General features: G+C 41.4%; 1 protein-coding gene across 1 annotated transcript; it reads left to right on the top strand.

Moving 5' to 3' along the window:
- Window positions 1–12,735: 12,735 nt before the first annotated feature.
- LOC112756792 (uncharacterized) lies at window positions 12,736–13,698 on the top strand. Its single transcript, XM_025805410.1, has 2 exons — window positions 12,736–12,840; window positions 12,937–13,698. Exons 1-2 carry the CDS (start codon window positions 12,736–12,738, stop codon window positions 13,696–13,698), a joined length of 867 nt encoding a protein of 288 aa, XP_025661195.1.
- Window positions 13,699–19,435: the final 5,737 nt, after the last annotated feature.

Below are 19,435 nucleotides of genomic sequence, written 5' to 3'. Positions count from 1 at the left end.
TAATTTTAATATAAAAATATTATTTTTTAATAAAAATAACACATTAATTTTAATCAATTATATTAATTATATATTAAAATAAATTTTTAAAATAAAATATACATTAAAATATAAAATATATCTTAAAAATAAATTAAATTATATATATATTTATATATAAATATATGATCACTAATGTTAGAAGTTAATTTTGGATATAAATAGTATTTGAATTTTAATATACCATTATTTGATATTGATAAGTTGTATGGATGTGTAAAAGCGTAGTACTAGTAGTGTAGTAAATCAAATCATCACCACAAAAATAATGTCACGTTTAATTTCAGATATTTGGGGGCACCACTATCACTATTAAATAAATTTAATTTTTATAGTTTTTAGGAGAATTTAATATTGGGGGGATGAATGGGCGGTGATATGGCATGAAAGGTTCATCCGTTTTGGTTGGTGTTGTGTTTGTGCATCCTAATCCACATCTCTACCTTTTATGGAATTCAACAGTGGCTCCATCCATCGCTTTCTCCAACCAACTTGTTAGTAGCAGTTTGTATTTTTGGAACAAATCTAAGAAATCCTCCTAGAGTCTATGGATGATGTTTCAATACAATATCAATATCAATACTGCCCTATCCAAAATTTCAGCCTTTAATTTTCAATATCCTAAACCCCTTTCCCTTTTTGAATCTTTCCTTTTCCCCTCTGATTTTTTTTTTCTGGTCTCTCGTCTGTTCGTTATATATACCAAAATTACCAACATAGAGTGCACGTCAAGTGTGCATGCTTAGACCTAACATTTCTTAAATAAACATTAGAGAAGATTCAATAAATGTATCAACATTGAAATGGAACTGAGAATTGGAATAGGAGTGGTAATAGGTAGGGTAGATTAGGGTATGTTTTTAAGTTAATTTTAATTTTATCTGTGGGTTGAAAATATCCCAATTTTAACTTTATTCGTTTTTAATTTGTGGATACTCAATTCTACCTGCGAGTTATAAAAAAAATGTAACATTATTATATAATTTGATCATAATTTAACATAGAATTGATTTTTACATAAAAAAAATTAAATTATCAATTAACGATCTTCTTTTAGTGGTTAAGAATCATTTGCATTTAGTGAAAGATTTTGGTTCAACATCCACTTGAAACATATTTTTATGTAAAAATATAATATATACATATATATGGTGCGGGTAGATTGAGACTCAACCCACACTCTATCCGATCCGCACAAAAATTCTACCCACACTCTACCTTATTCACTACGGATCGGATTGACAACCCTACCCGACCAAATGAGATCGAATTGGGTATCCGTGGTTAGGGTGCATGTTACCACCCTAAATAGGAATAGGAATGGAATGTGTAGTGGTGGAATTGGAATTGGAGCGAGTTTTGGTGTTTTTTTATTTTAGTATTGTGTGGTGCTTTTTAATTTTAGTGTTGTAATTTTAATGGTATTTTTTAATAATATAAAAAGAGAAAGTCTAGGAATAAGTAACTTTTGTGTTTTGTGACCAACATTTAACCATAAAAAAAAAGTGAGTGATCTCTCACCATTAAAAATACTATTGATGGCCAATTGATGGTTACAGAATACAAAAATTACTTCTCCTAATACTTTTCATATAAAAATTTGATATATATTTTTTTGGTGTAAATAAAATATCTCTTAGATTTGTAGATTTTAATTTTTTTTATTTTAAAATTTTTTAAATATACTAATTAGATATTTCGATTTGTAAATTATAAAATTTAATTCTCTAAACAATTATTTAAAATAAAAAATATACCAATTAATCATGATACTAAATTACACACAAATTTTTTTTTTTCATTTGTTAAAAGATTAGCCAGTTTTGGTGACAAAGAAGGAAGGAACGAATTAGTTTGGGATTTGACCATTTGGGTTAACGAGCGATGCGGCGAGGCGTGTGTCCAAGTCATGGTTGCGTTGTCACTGACTCAAATGGATAAACACAAGTGTCTCCGTGGCCCCCACCTTTCAAACCTCGCTTTTAAATAATCAATTATTAAAGTATTCAACTCACAATATATTAATCTACTTTCCAGAAAGTCTTCACCTTTTTTATGCTTGTCTGGATTTCATGTACATTCGATCAAATCTAATCTATAATTTTTTTAAACAAATTTAGATATCGTTTATTTTCATTTACATGTGTATTTATATTTTACAACGACCTTGTTGATTTGTAAAGACCAAAGTTTTGCATTAGAAAATAAAAATAGTATCTACTTTTCAGAAAGTATTCACCTTTTTTATGCTTGTCTGGATTTCATGTACATTTGATCAATCTAATCTATAATTTTTTTTAAACAAATTTAGATATCGTTTATTTTCATTTACATGTGTATTTATATTTTACAACGACCTTGTTGATTTGTAAAGACCAAAGTTTTGCATTAGAAAATAAAAATAGTATCCCAAAACATGAATCATATTTTAATGAATAGAAATACAAGTTAATAAAGGAGCTTTTGACAAGCTACTTATAAGTTATAACAAACCAATTCAATTAACTATGGTTAAATAAACTATGCAAGTTAACATAACTTTATATTTAACTAACACTATTAGTTATGGGTGATGTATCAACTACCAACTAACCCTTAGCTGCATCTTTCCAAAAAGGGAAAGTTCGGCAAAAAACCATAGACTAACACTAAGTGGGCCATTATTTGGGCTCTATTCTCAAAATATTTGGACTAAGCTACGGTTTGGGCCACAGTCCAACATTTTCGAGATTGAGTTGTTGAGTGTGGAAGGTGGAACATATGAATAAATTAAATTAGGAAGGTGCCTTGTAGAGCCCCCGGAATCCAAATCCAATTCCGTAATATAAATAATTGATTATGGTTCTACTCCAAATCCATGTTAAAGTTTGTTCTTGGGTCGTTGAGCCCTCTGCCCAAAATAAATAAATAAATATACAAGACAAATTGATACAATGCACCTTAAATCTTATAGTATTAACATATCCAACTACAAATGCAGTGTAGCCAACAAATAAATCATGGTGCTAATTACCCAAAAAAAAAAAAAACATGGTGCTAATATATTATCATATAATTTTACGTATATAAAATCAAATTGAATTGGTTGAGTGGTTAGCTCACTCGCTTAATTTTAGATATATAAAATCAAATTGAATTAGTTGAGTGATTAGCTCACTCACTTAAACAAGTGTAAATAATTTGAATCCCACCACAATCCAACATTTTTTGAGTGTGGAAGGTGAAACATGTGAATAAATTAAATTAGGAAGGTGCCTTGTAGAGCCTCCGGAATCCAAATCCAATTCCGTAACATAAATAATTGATTATGGTTCTACTCCAACTCCATGTTAAAGCTTGTTCTTGGGTCGTTGGGCCCTCTGCCCAAAATAAATAAACAAATAAATACATAAGACAAATTAATACAATGCACCTTAAATCTTATGGTATTAACATATCCAACAACAAATGTATTGTAGCCAACAAATAAATCATGGTGCTAATTACCAAAAAAAAAAAAAAACCCATAGTGCTAATATATTATCATATAATTTTACGTATATAAAATTAAATTGGGTTGGTTGAGTGGTTAAGTTACTCGTCTGTTTAAATAAGTGTAAGGAATTTAAATCCCACCTTGTACATACATCAACACACTTGTTCATACCCGGGCACAAATAACAAAGCCAGGCCCAAATCGAGTTAAAAGGCCCAATCCAGCAGATTGGCCTCTACCGCTTGTCCGACCTCCTTCAAGAGGTCGGGTTCGATGTAAGCATGCACTTAACACTTATCTAAGTGAATAACGGCCTCCATAAATTTCTCTCCCACTTCTAGAAGAGAGATCTCAACAACCCTAAGATAAATGGACGATTATCCACCATCAGAAGTGGAATTACTTCAACGGTGGTTATTGGCTCATCTCCTATAAATACCCTGACACACTCAGGTACCTTTAGGTTCCAATATTCTAGACCTCCTTAACCTCTTGCTGACTTAGGCATCAGAGTGTCTTACAGGTACCACCCCCACCTATTCAAGTATACAAACAACTCGGAAGGCGGCTCACAGACGCGAACTAGTCGAAGACCACCTCTTTTCAACGTTTGGGCCACACATTCAAGCCCAATCAGTCCGGTTTCAGGTAACCCCCGGAACATTGGCGCCGTTGCCGGGGACCCGGAGATCAACGCACAATGGCAGACGACTAACATGAAGACGGGCACACTGCATCTAAGTCCGATTAAGAGCATTAGGACCCAGTCAATAATGACCAAGCAATAATACCTCTATCAAGAATGGAAGGACCGCATGGTGAAGGCCCCTCGGGTGCTCAAGGATAAAAGAAAATCTCTTCTAAGGTTCATCAGCCAGGAAAGGAGGGGCAACCTCATTTCACTGACCTCATGGGGTTACTACATGGCTACCAATGTCGACTCGAGCAACTAGAACAAGAGCTGGAGCGACAACGTGAGGCGGAGAGGAGTCTCAGGAAAGAAATCGACCGACAAAAAGAGCTTGAAGAAAAGCTCTCGAAGCTAGAATCCAACCTCCAAAATAAGGATTCTCGCGCAGAGCGGGAGGATGTCCCTTTGGAGGAAAAAGACCCGTTCACTGAGGATATCATGAGGGCTAAAGTTTTCAGGAACTTCAAAAGTCCTGACATGAACCTATATGACGGGACAACTGATCCGAAGTATCACCTCAGTAACTTCAAAAGTCGGATGTACTTAGCTGGCGCATCGGACGCTACTCGCTGCAAGGCCTTTCCGACAACTTTAACAAAGGCGGCCATGAAGTGGTTCGATAGCCTCCCCCTAGGTCAATCACCAGCTTTGACGATCTCTCGCGTAAGTTTCTCACGCGATTCTCAATACAGAAAGACAAGGTCAAGCAAAGCGGGGGAAGAACTTGTATTATTTTTAGCTGTCGCCGAGAAAGCTATGGCATTAGCCTTAATACAAGAAGATGAGGTCGGACAGCATCCCATCTACTTCGCTAGCAAGGTCCTACAAGGCCTTGAATTAAGGTATCAAAAACTCGAAAAGTTTGTGTATGCCTTGATTGTAGTAACTAGAAGGCTTCGACCTTATTTCCAAGCCCACACCATAAGAGTTCGAACGAACCAGCCCATGAAGCAAATCCTTCAGAAAACGGATATTGCGAGCAAGATGGGTCAATGGGCCATAGAGCTATCTGAGTTCGATTTGAAATATGAAACTCGGACAGCAATCAAAGCTCAATGCCTCACCGACTTTATAGCAGAATATGCAGGCGACCAAGAGGAGGCCTCCACAACTTGGGAGTTGTACGTGGATGGGTCCTCCAATAAAGTCAGAAGTGGGGCGGGCATAATGCTGGTCAATCAAGAAGGAACTCAAATATAGGTGTCTCTGAAATTCGAGTTTCTTGCTTCCAATAATCAAGCTGAATACGAAGCCTTGATTGCTGGGCTAAAGTTGGCCAAAGAAGTCGGTGCGACTAACGTGGTACTCTTTAGTGACTCCCAAATAGTGACTTCTCAGATCAATGGAGAGTATCAGGTAATGGACCCAAATATGAAAAGGTACTTAGAAAAAATGATGGAGTACCTCAGACAATTTCCAGAGACCGAAGTCAGGCATATAGCTCGGGAGCTCAACAGTAGGGTCGATGCCCTCTCCAAGTTGCCAAGTATCAAATCGGGAGAAAATAATAGAAGTCTGATACCAGAAACCCTCCAGGAGCCCTCAATTGCAAAAACAGAGGACAAGCTAGACGTCTTAGAAGTTTCTGGCTCAGATCTCGGATGGATGACTCTCTTAGTCGAATATTTGAAATTCGACATCCTACCCGAGGAGCAGAAAGAGGTCAAGAAAATTCTAAGGGAAGCACAGAACTATACTTTGGTGAAAAATATCCTTTATTGAAGGGGGATATCTACAGCATTGCTAAAGTGTGTTCTGACTCCTAAGACAAGTGAAGTCCTGGAGGAAGTACACAATGGCATCTGTGGAAATCACCTCGGAACAAGATCTCTTGCTAGGAAAGTAATCCGAACTGGATTTTTCTGGCCGACTCTGCAAAAGGATGCCACCGACTTTGTAAAAAAGTGCCAACCTTGTCAGATGCACGCAAACTTCTACGTTGCTCCCCCAGAAGAACTTATTAGTATAACTTCTCCATCGTCTTTTGCAAAATGGGGATTGGACCTACTCAGACCTTTCCCTCAAGCACCTGGACAAGTAAAGTTTTTTTATTGTGGGAGTAGACTATTTTACCAAATGGATAGGTGCATAGCCTTTAGCTACTATCACGGAACAAGGAAGTTGGAAGTTCCTGTACAGGAATATAATCACCTGATTTGGAGTCCCTCATTCAATAACTACTGATAATGGCACACAATTTAATGATTCTACATTCAGAAGCTTGGTGGCTAGTATGAAAATCAAGCACCAATTCACCTCGATAGAGCATCCCTAAGTAAATGGGCAAGCTGAGGCAGCCAACAAAGTTATACTGGTAGGATTAAAGAAAAGACTTCAAGAAGCAAAGGGGGCTTGGGCCGAAGAGCTCCCTCAAGTACTATGGGCTTATCGAACTACACTTCATTCAACCACAGGTGAAACACCTTTCCGACTCGCTTATGGCATTGAAGCCATGATCCCTATTGAGATTAAGGAGCAAAATCCAAGGGTGAGATTTTATGATGAGATCGGAAATGTCTAAGCCCATAAAAAGGAACTCGAATTGCTCCTAAAAATCTGAGAATAAGCCCAAATAAGAGAAGCAACGTTAAAGCAAATAATGATGAACAGATACAACAAAAGAGTCATTCAAAGAAGCTTTACTTCAGACGACTTAGTTCTCATCCGTAATGACATCGAAGTGAACAAGTCGGGAGAAGGAAAACTCGCTACAAACTGGAAGGGACCCTACAAGATAGTTGAGGTCTTGGGAAAGGGCTACTATAAAGTGTCCGACCTAGGAGGCTCCGAGCTCCCAAGGTCATGGCACGCTTGCAATATGAAGAGATATTACAGCTAGAAGCGAACCTCGCTCCTTGATGTACTCTTTTTTCCGACTTCATGATTTTCTCCCAAAGAGGATTTTCCTAGATGGGGTTTTAACGAGGCATCAAAGCGAGGGCTAGGGGCATGAAATTTATTCCCTTAGTAGCAAAAGCGTCCTTGTAAAGTCACATTTCATTAGTAATAATAACTCTCCCTTTATTATCTTTTTCTTTAGAATTTCCATTTACCATCACTACGTTACGCACCGACTTAAACTAAAAAAAGTGCAAAAATCCATTGCCCGACTTAGATGGTCGGGAAGATAAAGCGACGAGGTACAAGTCGGTGTAAAGAGGTTGTAAAAAGATGAGCATAACAACTCGGCAACGAAAGGAAAATGGCTTATAAGTCGGAACGTCCTCGAGAAAAACAAAATGCATTGCGAAAATAACCTAAGTTATGAAAACGACTTAATAAACAAAGCAAAACTTGAGCGTATACAAACAAAGTAATGGAAAGCAAGAAATGGGAAAATCCCTTAGGGAATCGAAGGTAAAAGTGTCCTCATAAAAACCTTACCATGATAGAGATTATTTAGTAAAAGAGTTTTTTCTCAAAGACTTTGCTAAACAGCAGCAAAAATTATCTAACATAGATAAAACAGAAACTTTGCGAAAACAACTGCTTTGTTAAAAAAGGACCCAAAACGTCCAAAAAGCATGCACCGGTTGTTGTTAACGATCCCTTTTAAGGGATCAAGAGTCAGGAACTATCAACAAAGCAAAAATAAACAAAGATACATGAAGTGTTCATAAAACGGACCCACAAGTCGGGCCTTAAAGGGCAGATTCAAATAGGACCAATGGGAGGATTATCATCTGGAGGGGAAGTCGGGTCAGCCACAGAAGTCGGAGGGATCGGGGGAACCTCTTTGACCATAGAGGTCGGAGCAGCATCAGGTGGGGCAGAAGAACTCGGCAGTAACTCCTCGGATGCATTAACTTCATAAGGAGGAGATTCAATTATGCGTTGCCCCGCCATCTTCAGCTTGGAATCAGTTACAGGACGGGGAGGAAACACTATTTCGCCATTAATGATAACCTTGTCAGGGTGAAGAGGTGACAGGTCCAAGTTGGGAGCAATAACTTCGACCTGTTCCTTCAGAACCCTAAACACCTCCTCAGTCCCTTCGACAATGGAATCCTCCAAATCCTGATAACCTTCCCGGAGTCGTTTCAACTCCTTTTTCAAGTCAATATTGTCCGAAAAGACCCTGACATAATTTTGCTCGGCTTTCTCCTTTAAGCCTTCAGCCATCGCACAAGAGGCCATCAGCTTCTTCTCCCTCTCCTCGAATTTAGAAAGTTCTTCCTTTAGCTGAGCATTCTCCTCTTACAGCCTCTTCTCATCTTCTTGATACATGGCCAGCCGCCCCTGGAGATTCTCCAAAGAATGCTGGGTCGCACTCAAAGGGATTTTTTCCAACATATCAAGAAGAGAGGTACAGACCCTGATAGTCCAAATTCCTCCTCGGATTAAAATCTGAAGACGATTGCAGATAGCAGCATCATCCATAGCAATTTGACTATGTGGAAGGATGTGCTTCCTTGAAAATTTCACTCTATCAAAACTGGTGTCCCCGACGTTAAAGGCACCGGCTTCCGAGATCTTACTTTTTCTCTTTTCAGGTTTCGAGGAAGAAAGAACTGGGGGGGATAGGGGCAGTAAGAGGAAGAGGAAGAGGAAGAGGAAGAGGAGGAGTAGGAATTGGATTTACCAAAATTGGCTGAGAAGAAGAAGTCCCCAAACCCAAGCTTTGAGAAGGAGAAGTGGCAGAGGTTCCGACCTCTTGTGCAGCAGCTCGGGCACGAGCATTCCTCTTGGCTTCCTGCACCTTTTGGTAAGCTTTCGACCCGCTTTTCATTTTTTCTGAAAAGGGAAGTAAAAACAATTAGTACACAAGTCAAAAGTAGAAAAACTTGCCTACAAAATCAAAAATAAAAACTACTTAGCTCGGTCCTGACATAGCTCGGAGATCCAAGAAAAAATTTCTTGGTGTCTAGGTTTGGAGCCCGTCCCCAAGCCTCTCGAAAAAATTCTACCACAGCCTCCTCTATCTCGTCCAAATCTACCAGGCTATATTTCTCTACAGGAGAAGTTTCAACCCAATATAGAGGAAATCAGGGCTCATTATTTTCATTTAGAAGGATGATGGCCTTCAGCACCTTGAACTTTAAAAAAGAAATTTTTGAAGTCATGGAAAGACTCATCAAAAATGGAAAAAACTTTCCGGCCTTGTATAGTTTAGAAAGAAACCCACTGTTGCTTACTTTTAACACTAAAATGCTTTGTTAAGTGAAAAAGATAGAAAAAGGTCTTTAAAGAGATCAGAAAATTGAGTGCATGGCTGACAAGTTGGTAAATTTTGAGAAACCCTAGAAATTGGGGTGAAGTTGGGAAGGAGCTACCCCACAATGGGATAACACCTCCATTTCAAAATTAGAGAATGGAAGGGTAACCCTCAAGCGGGTAAACAGGCAATCATACATAAAAACAAAGTGGGGTCAGAGTCATTAATCCTCCCACAGCAAACTCGGTCCTCAGGGTCTGGGGCCACTAACTCGTATTTGGGTTCGTCAGCATCAAGACTACAGATCATATGGTATTTCCTAAGTTCGGTTATAAAAATATCATCTACTATTGGGTGTTTTGAAAGGACAGAAGAATCTACCCATCTCAATAAGGCTTCAGAAACTTGGGAAGATATTTTCAGAAATGGAAAAATATATAGGAAGATATACCTACATTGCATAAAGAAAAAGAAACCATCAAAAATAGATTTTGAAACAAGACACTTCCTTTTCAAACAAGACATTCAACCACATAAAAGGAAATGATTTTTGTAAAAAGAAAAGCACAAAAATCTAAAGTTTCCTACTACAAATAATGAAGGTGCCATAAATCCTACTCAGAGTCTCTTCCTCAATTAGTCAGTACACTTAATAAAAATAACGAAGATACTGTGAAAGCCAATAAAGAATGAAGGTAATGAGAAACTAACCTTTCTTGGAGAAAAGAACTGATAGCAAGAACAAAAGGGACGCCGAAAGTGCTGAAAAACCCAGGAACAGAGAAGGCAAGCACTAATGCGCGAATGTCTTTCGAATATGGAAGAAAGCAGGAAGATAAAATTCGGAGAGAAGATGAAAGAGGAGAAAGAGGAACATTGAAGAGTACTTATAAGAAGCCAGGGGCATAACTATAAAAGTAGCCCACTCATTAAAAGGGGGCGCCATTACCAATGTAACCACTCTCTACGTGTAAATGCAAAGAGCCAAAAGACGCGACGGTTGATAATTTGAAATCAAGTCGGTTTTAAAATAAAAATCACGTCGGTTTTCCGACTTGAAAGGAGAACCTTGACCTAAGTATCTCCGAGTTCGACTAATACTCGAACCCAACTCATAGTAAAGAGATCGGATTCGAGTAGGGATACTGTTCATACCCTGGCCCAAATAAGAAAGCCAGGCCCAAATCGAGTTAAAAGGCCCAATCCAGCAGATTGGCCTCTACCGCTTGTCCGACTTCCTTCAAGAGGTCAGGTTCAACGTAAGCATGCACCTAACACTTATCTTAGTGAATAACGGCCTCCATAAATCTCTCTCCCACTTCTAGAAGAGAGATGTCAATAACCTTAAGATAAAGGGACGGTTATCCACTATCAGAAGTGGAACTACTTCAACGGTGGTTATTGGCTCATCTTCTATAAATACCCTGACACACTCAAGTACCTTTAGATTCCAATATTCTAAACCTGCTTAATCCCTTGCTGACTTAGGCATTGGAGTGTCTTGCAGGTACCACCCCCACCTATTCAAGCATACAAACAACTCAGAAGGCGGCTCACAGACGTGAACCAGTCGAAGACCACCTCTTTTCAACATTTGGGCCACACATTCAAGCCCAATGAATCCAATTTCAGGTAACCTCCAGAACAATACTCTTAAATTGTTAAATACGATATTTTGAGATAATAAGTAAAAAAATAAATATGAGTATATATATAATTCTATTCACGATAAATAAATATTTATGCGATTTAAATCATGATAAAATATTTATGCGATAATATTGGTAAAAAAAGTTAATAACTTGGGATGATTTTATGTGAGTATTTAAATTATTGGATTCTTACTATTTAGATCGCATTTTAAAAAAAATAGTTCTTATATATATATATATATATATATATATATATATATATATATATATATATATATGTGTGTGTGTGTGTGTGAGAATCTAATAGAGAGATACAATAAAAAATGAATTAAGAGAATTGATATTTTGAATAATAATAATAATAATAACAATAATAATATAAGTGTTTATCTTATTTAATTTACAATACCTTTATTTTAGCCATTTTATTTGTAATTACACTATTGTATTATAAACATGTTAATTTTTATTGATCATATATGAATATGTAATATAAATTTGTATTCTTTTAGTAATTATTGAAAAATATGTATACAAAAATATAATATAGAATAATAAAAATATAAGTAAAAATTAGAGGCTTAATTCATCTTCCTAATACTTAAAGAATAAGAATTTTGTTACGGCCCGGCCCAGCTAGCTTGGCGGCCGACCCGGCCTACTGACGACTCGATCTATATGATCGGATCAATGCACATAATCCGCCCGATCTTGCAATCCGGACACGCGCTCTCGCTGCCAGCTGCATGACAGCTGTAGGGAAGGAAGCTTTTTGGAAGGAGGTCTCCCCCTGTGGGGTCCGCCCTACTGACAAGTTATATAAGGAAGGGTCCTACCCCTCCTCAAGGTACGTCATCATATCCTTTACTCCTTTATCATCTGCACATTTTCCTGACTAGAGCGTCGGAGTGTCCTTGCAGGTGACACCTCCTCCTCATGAAGAGCTCGGGAAATCGTCTGCACCCGCCATTCACACCCGGACCCAGGTCGAGGCTAGAACCCACCTTCACACCCAGCAAATATCTTTGAACCGTCCGGTAACCGATATACCGTACATTGGCGCCGTCTGTGGGGACTGGCCGATATGGACTTTATCTTGGGCCCGGTAGAGGCGGGCGATGGAGGCGAGCCCCGCAGGGAGGGAATGGACCCCAGAAGCGGAAGGGTAGCCACGGGGGTCACCTCTCACGAGCGCACCAGATCCCCCCCGCGGTAACCCGAGAGACGACCATTTGGGAGAACAGGTAGTGATAGCGCCAGAATAATACAAGAACTGCACCACAGAGTGCAAAACCTAGAACGAGAAGTGGCCGGCAGAGAACGCCATCAACCGACTCCGAGTCAAGAGCGTTCTCGGTCTCCTCAAAGGAGAGAAAGAAGTCTCCAAAGAAGTCGTTCCAGGCGTACTCCGAGCTCCTGGTCAGAATTAGAGAGCCAGGAAAGTAGGGAGGTGCCCAGGAGATGACTAGATATCGTGATTTACTCCCGATCACCGACAAGAGATACCGTAGAGGAAGACCGAGAAGGCAGCAGAGAAAGACCAAGGAGAAGCCGACCACAGCAAGAAGACAACAGAGAGAGGCCAAGGAGAAGTCGATCACACAAGGAAGACAGTAGAGAAAGACCGAGGAGAAGGCGACAACCAGTGGTCATGGGTGCAACCCCCTTCCACCATTCAATCTTGGAAGTCTGACTACCGAAGCACTTCGATAAGCCAACGGACATGAAGTATGACGGGACCCAAGACCCCCAGGAACACCTAACGGCCTTTGAGGCCAGGATGAACCTGGAAGGGGTGGGCGATGAAGTAAGGTGTCGCGCCTTCCCTGTAACTTTATTGGGACCGACAATTCGTTGGTTCAACGCCCTTTTCCAGGGCTCTATAACCACCTTTGCCAACATCAGTCGGGCCTTTTTGGCTTAGTTCACCACACGAATCGCTAAGGCGAAGCACCCAATTAATTTGCTGGGGGTAACTCAAAGGAGCGGCGAGCCGACCCGGAAGTATTTGGACAGATTCAATGACGAGTGTTTAGAGATCGACGGCCTAACCGATTCGGTGGCCAGCTTGTGCTTGACAAACGGATTACCGAATGAGGATTTCAGAAAGCATCTTACCACCAAGCCTGTATGGACAATGCAAGAGATTCAAAACGTCGCCAAGGAATACATCAATGATGAGGAAGTCAGCCAGGTTGTGGTAGCCAATAAGCGGCAGTCCGCCTACTCAAGTGTTCGCCCGCCCGGTAGCGGGGAAAGGTCAAAGGAGCACTCTAAAGACGGAGCGCCTGCTAAAGCCTTCAAACCCTTCCCCCGGGTAGGAAAATTCACCAACTACACCCCCCTAGCAGCTCCAATCGTTGAAGTCTATCAACAGATCGCCGACAAGGGCATCTTGTCGAAGCCCCGACAACTCAAGGACAGGACGGGAGGAAACAAAAGCCTCTATTGCGACTACCACAAGGGCTATGGCCACAAGGCCCAAGACTGCTTCGACTTGAAGGACGCTCTGGAACAGGCCATTTGGGAAAGAAAGTTGGCCGAATTCTCCCACCTTATCAGGGAACCACGGAGGCGGGATCATGATCGATCCAGTGAAGACAAAGGCCACGCTGTAAAACAGAGGCGAGAGCCCGAAGAGGATAATAAGTGCGATATCATTCGGCCCCGAAGACCAATGGGTTGAGGACGTGACAGAGAACCCTCCGATGGTGATTACAACTAGGGTTGGAACTGGCATAGTGAAACAGATCCTGGTAGATACAGAAGCTGATTCGAACATCATGTTTTGCAATGTGTTTGATGCTTTGGGCCTACGGGATGCCGACTTGAGGGGCAACCAACATGGCGTGGTCGGCCTAGGGGATAATTTCATCAAGCCTGACGGAGTAGTTTCCCTCCCGATCTCCATTGGCGGAGGCCAGGGGAAGAGATCCCTAATGGCGGAGTTCGTTGTCCTGAGAGACTCCACGACCTACAACCTCATCTTAGGAAGGAAAACCATCAACGAGTTTGGAGTGGTGATTTGCACTAAGCTACTGTTAATGAAATTTGTTGCCGATGATGGATCGGTAGGCTCCATCAGGGGAGATTTGGAAGCGGCAGTCGCGTGCGACAACGCCAGCCTCTCCCTAAGGAAGAAATCCAAAGAAGCATCCGGCCTTTTTCTCGCCGACCTGGACGCCAGGGTTGACGACAAACCCAGACCGAAGCCCCGAAGGGGACCTCAAAAAATTTAGGGTCGACGACTCGGAGGAAAAGTTCACCTTCGTGAATAGAAACCTACCCCATGATTTGAAAGAACCTTTGGTGGAAATGATAAGAGCTAATGGTGACCTGTTTGCTTGGACGCCAGCCGACATGTCGGGCATAAACCCCCAGTTCATCTCACACCACCTAGCCGTGAGGGCAGAGGCCAAGCCAGTGGCTCAAAGAAGAAGGAAAATGTCCCGAGAAAGGGTAGAGGAGGTGGCCAGGCAAACGGCCAGCCTACTTGAAGCGGGTTTTATCCGTGAACTCGACTACTCGACCTGGCTGTCGAATGTAGTTTTAGTCAAAAAGCCCAGCAGGAAGTGGAGAATGTACGTGGATTACTCCGATCTTAACAAAGCATGTCCCAAGGATTCCTTCCCCCTCCCCAACATTGATGCTCTTGATGATGCGGCGGCGGGGTACCGATATCTGAGTTTCATGGATGCCTATTCCGGGTACAATCAGATACCGATGCATCGGCCAGACGAAGAGAAGACGGAGTTTATAATGCCAGGAGGAACATACTGCTACAAGGTAATGCCGTTTGGGTTGAAGAACGCAGGGGCTACGTACCAGAGGCTGATGAACAAGATACTCAAAGACCTTATCGGCAAGACAGTGGAAGTGTACGTAGATGATATTTTGGTCAAGACCACCGAAGCTGAGGACCTCATCAGTGACCTGGAGAACGTGTTCGCCTCCCTCCGACGACACGACATGAGGCTAAATTCGCTCAAGTGTGCCTTCGCCAATGGAAGCTGAGAAGTTTTTGGAGTTTATGATAACCCAAAGAGGAGTAGAGGCCAACCCGGAGAAATGTGAAGCAATCCTGCAAATGAAGAGCTCGGGATGTGTGAAAGATGTCCAAAGGTTGGCGGGAAGACTCACTGCACTATCCCGTTTCCTCGGTGCGTCAGCAGCCAAAGCCTTACCCTTCTTCAACTTGATGAAGAAGGGAATTGTGTTCGAGTGGACTCTGGCATGTGAAGAGGCCTTCGAGCACTTCAAGGAGATAATATCGGCACCACCTGTCCTCGGAAAGCCTAAGGGCGGAGAAGCACTATACTTGTACTTGGCAATAACTGACGAGGCGCTGGCAGCGGTCTTGGTACGAGAGGAAGGAAAGGTCTAGCAGCCAATTTATTTTGTAAGTAAAGCATTACAAGGAGCGAAGCTGAGGTACAGTAAGCTGGAGAAGCTAGCATATGCACTCCTAACCTCCTCCCGAAGGCTGCGACAATATTTCCAAGGACACCAGGTCATCGTTAGGATGGACCAGGCAATACGCCAGGTCCTCCAGAAACCCGATCTGGCGGGAAGGATGATGACCTAGGCCATCGAGCTGTCTCAATACGACTTGCAATATGAACCCAGGCATGCAATCAAAGCTCAAGCTATGGCTGATTTCCTAGTAGAAGTAACAAAAAATCCTACCGAGACACCGAACACACGGTAGAAGCTCCATGTGGACGGAGCATCCAATCAAACATTTGGAGGAGCAGGGATCATCCTGAAAAATCAAACTGGAGTCGTATATGAGCAGTCAATCAAGTTTGAATTCCCGGTGTCAAACAATCAAGCCGAATACGAAGCCCTGCTAGGCGGCCTAGTCCTAACAAGAGAGGTCGGAGCCACCAGGCTAGAAATTTGTAGCGACTCGCAGGTCGTGACCTTGCAGATCAATGGGACGTACCAAGCCAGAGATTCACTGTTGCAGAAGTATTTAGAGAAAGTCAAGGAATTGAGCAAGCAATTCGAAGAAGTCACGGTGCAGCATGTACCCAGAGAGAGAAACACGCGGGCAGACCTCCTGTCAAAACTGGCAAGCACAAAGCTAGGAACGGGGAACCGATATCTCATTCAAGGTTTGGTAAAAGAACCGGCAGTGACTTTGCATTTATCCCAGGCAGATCCCTCCTAGATTGACCAAATCACCGATTTCCTGGAAAGCAGCAAACTTCCTAGTGACGAGAAGTTGGCAAAGACCATAAGACGAGAAGCGGCCAAGTACACAATCATACAAGGCCAGTTGTTCAAGAAAGGCCTTAGCCAAACCTTGTTAAAGTGCCTGCGTCCCGACCAAATGGACTATGTGCTCAGGGAAGTCAACGAAGGATGTTGCGGTTACCACATCGGGGGGAAGGCCTTAGCCAGAAAGCTCGTCAGAGCCGGTTATTACTGGCCCTCTATGATGGTGGATTCTAAAGAATTTGTGAAAAGGTGCAGAAGGTGCTGATGCGCATAAACTAGTTATGCTACGATTTAGGAAATTGCACGATCGGCAAAATTCCTTCCGGCAAGTGCACCGGTTATCGTCAAGTAAAAACTCACAATAGAGTGAGGTCGAATCCCACAAGGATTGGTTGAGTGAGCAATTCGGATTAGAAGTGTGTTCTAGTTGAGCGGAATCAAGATTTAGATGAGAATTGCGGAATGTAAAATTGGCGGGAAAAGTAAATGACAAGAAATTGAAATGGCGGAATCTTAAATTGCATGAATTAAAGAGCAGAAACTAAATTTGCTGAAATTAAAAGGGAATGGGGGTGATTGCAAGAATTGAGTTGCAGAATGTAAAGAGAAATTGGAAATCAGAAATGGGGAATTCATTGGGTGTTAGGAGATATTGAGATCTCCGAATCAAAACATGTATATCTCTTCCTCAACCAATGCGTTCATTGAATTTTGCTTGGCAATCTTATATGATTGGATCCCAATCCCTTGGCTCACCAATTCTCTCTAAAAACAAACAAATTCCCAATCCCTTGGTTTAAATGTTCATAAGAAGAGATGATGCTTGATCACTGATTATACCACACAGTTTCATGAACCACAATTTGGTAGGATTACATGTCACAATATCCATCCAAACCCCAATCCAATTCACTGTGAGAAAGCTTCTCTAGCATGAATCCTCCATTCCTTTCCCAAGGTTCCGAAGGATTCCAATTATGGGTAGTTTCTTTCCCAAGACAACTACCCAATGGAATTAGATCGAGAAGCTTTCTAACAAAATTCAAGAGAAAAGATTGAAGAAGAAGATAAACTATTATTGATTCATTGAATTACAATAGAGCTCCCTAACCCAATGAAAGGGGGTTTAGTGAGTCATAGCTCTGAATTCAATTACAAAGAAATGAAAACTAGCTCAATGAAAAGGTAAAAAGTTCTCTCTAACTTAAATTCTATCCTATTTATACACTTTCTATATTGAGCTTCTGTTGTGTTTCTTGGGCTTTGAGGCCTCTCCCTGCTTCCCTTTTGCCTTGGGTTTATGATCCATAATCTTGATGAGGCTGTTGATCCAAATTCTGTAACATTCATTGAGCCAACTTAGTGATAATCAAATAATGACACATGACTCAATAAATTGAGATTTCAAACTCATCAATCCTTCAGGCCCAATCCCATAAACCATGATATTCAATTGGGTTTCATACCAGAGTAAGTTTAAGTTATTGTTTGTGCTCAAAGACTAACTTAAACCGCAATATTTTTGGCCCAGAAACCTTTTCCAAGAGTGGCGTTTAAGTTGCAGTTTAAGCTTAAACTGCAGCTTAAACGCCAGACACTTCCAGTGAGGCCTTTTGTAGAAGCACGTTTAAGCTTCAGTTTAAGGTTAAACTGAAGCTTAAACGTGGAAATGGAAGAAGGCAGCCCTGGAGAGTCATGTAGTCGAACACGTTTAAGCTTCAGTTTAAGGTTAAACTGAAGCTTAAACGTGGAGGTAGGAAGGGCAGCCCTGGAGGTCGAACACGTTTAACCTCCAGTTTAAGGTTAAACTGGAGGTTAAACGTGGAAATGGAAGGAGGCATCCTGGAGGTCGAACACGTTTAACCTCCAGTTTAAGGTTAAACTGGAGGTTAAACGTGGAAGCTTGGAAGGGTAGCCCTGGAGGTGTCGAACACGTTTAAGCTCCAGTTTGAGGTCAAACTGGAGCTTAAACGTGGAAATGGAGATAGCAACCCTGGAGGAGAAAATCTGTCGAACACGTTTAAGCTCCAGTTTGAGGTCAAACTGGAGCTTAAACGTGGAAATGGCTCCCTGGTGCTCTTCCCATTTCTGGCGTTTAACCTCCAGTTTAAGGTTAAACTGGACGTTAAACGTGGAACTCCTTCCTGAGTGGCATTCTTATTCTGGCGTTTAACCTCCAGTTTAAGGTTAAACTGGAGGTTAAACGTGGAATGCTTCTTTGGTGAGACTTTCATTCTGGCGTTTAACCTCCAGTTTAAGGTTAAACTGGAGGTTAAACTTCAATTCCAGCATTTCTTAGCCTTCATGATTCTGGCGTTTAAGCTCCAGTTTAGGCTTAAACTGGAACTTAAACTCCACATGTGATATTCAAGCTTCCTTTATTGATTTTGTTGCTTCCTTGCTTAGCCTCTTCTTCCCTGAAATCATCCAAACAATTGCATCAAAGTCTTGCAAAATTTCATGAGAAATCTTCCATTCATAGCATTCAAGGAATATAACTAAAACTCATGGAATTTGCATCAAAATCATACTGTTTGGATGGTTCATTGCTTTGTTATTCATTTAACCATTCTTGGTTACTTAAAGCTCAAGAAAATGCATAAAACTACTAAAACTAACAGAAAAATGCTAGTGAAACTAGCCTAAGATGCCTTGGCATCAGGTGCCAGGAGAACGCCAACTTCCACAAAGCGCCAGCGGCCGAGCTGAGCCTACTAACGGGTTCCCGACCTTTCTCGCAATGGGGAATCAACCTGTTAGGACCCTTCCCAATCGGGCCAGGGCAGGTCAAGTACCTAATAGTGGCCATTGATTATTATACCAAGTGGATAGAGGCCGTGCCGTTGGCTAGTATATCCTCAACGAACTGTCGGAAGTTTATGTGGAGGCAGGTAACAGCCAGGTTTGGAATCCCAGAAGTCGTCATCTCAGATAACGGGACGCAGTTTGCTGATAAGAAATTCGGAGAATTCCTTGCTGGCTTGGGCATAAGGCAAAAGTTCTCATCAGTCGAACATCCCCAAACCAACGGTCAAGTTGAAGCTACGAACAAGATCGTCTTGCAGGGCCTCAAAAAGCGACTTGACCAGAAAAAGGGAGCATGGGCAGACGAGTTAGCTTCGGTCCTCTGGTCCTACCACACAACTCAGCAGTCAACTACCGGGGAGACCCCTTTCTGACTCACATATGGGGTAGAGGTA

The sequence above is a fragment of the Arachis hypogaea genome, chromosome 16 (assembly GCF_003086295.3).
Source record: "Arachis hypogaea cultivar Tifrunner chromosome 16, arahy.Tifrunner.gnm2.J5K5, whole genome shotgun sequence".
Lineage (NCBI taxonomy): Eukaryota > Viridiplantae > Streptophyta > Magnoliopsida > Fabales > Fabaceae > Arachis > Arachis hypogaea.
Note: the sequence above shows the minus strand (reverse complement) of the source record. Positions and strands in the feature narration are given on the sequence as shown.

Excerpts from the sequence above, each read along its gene's own strand:
- LOC112756792 (XM_025805410.1), top strand. The coding sequence starts at position 12,736 with ATGAAGTATGACGGGACCCAAGACCCCCAGGAACACCTAACGGCCTTT. Across the intron at positions 12,841-12,936 it reads TAAGGTGTCGCGCCTTCCCT|TTCACCACACGAATCGCTAA; the intron begins GTAACTTTATTG and ends TTTTTGGCTTAG.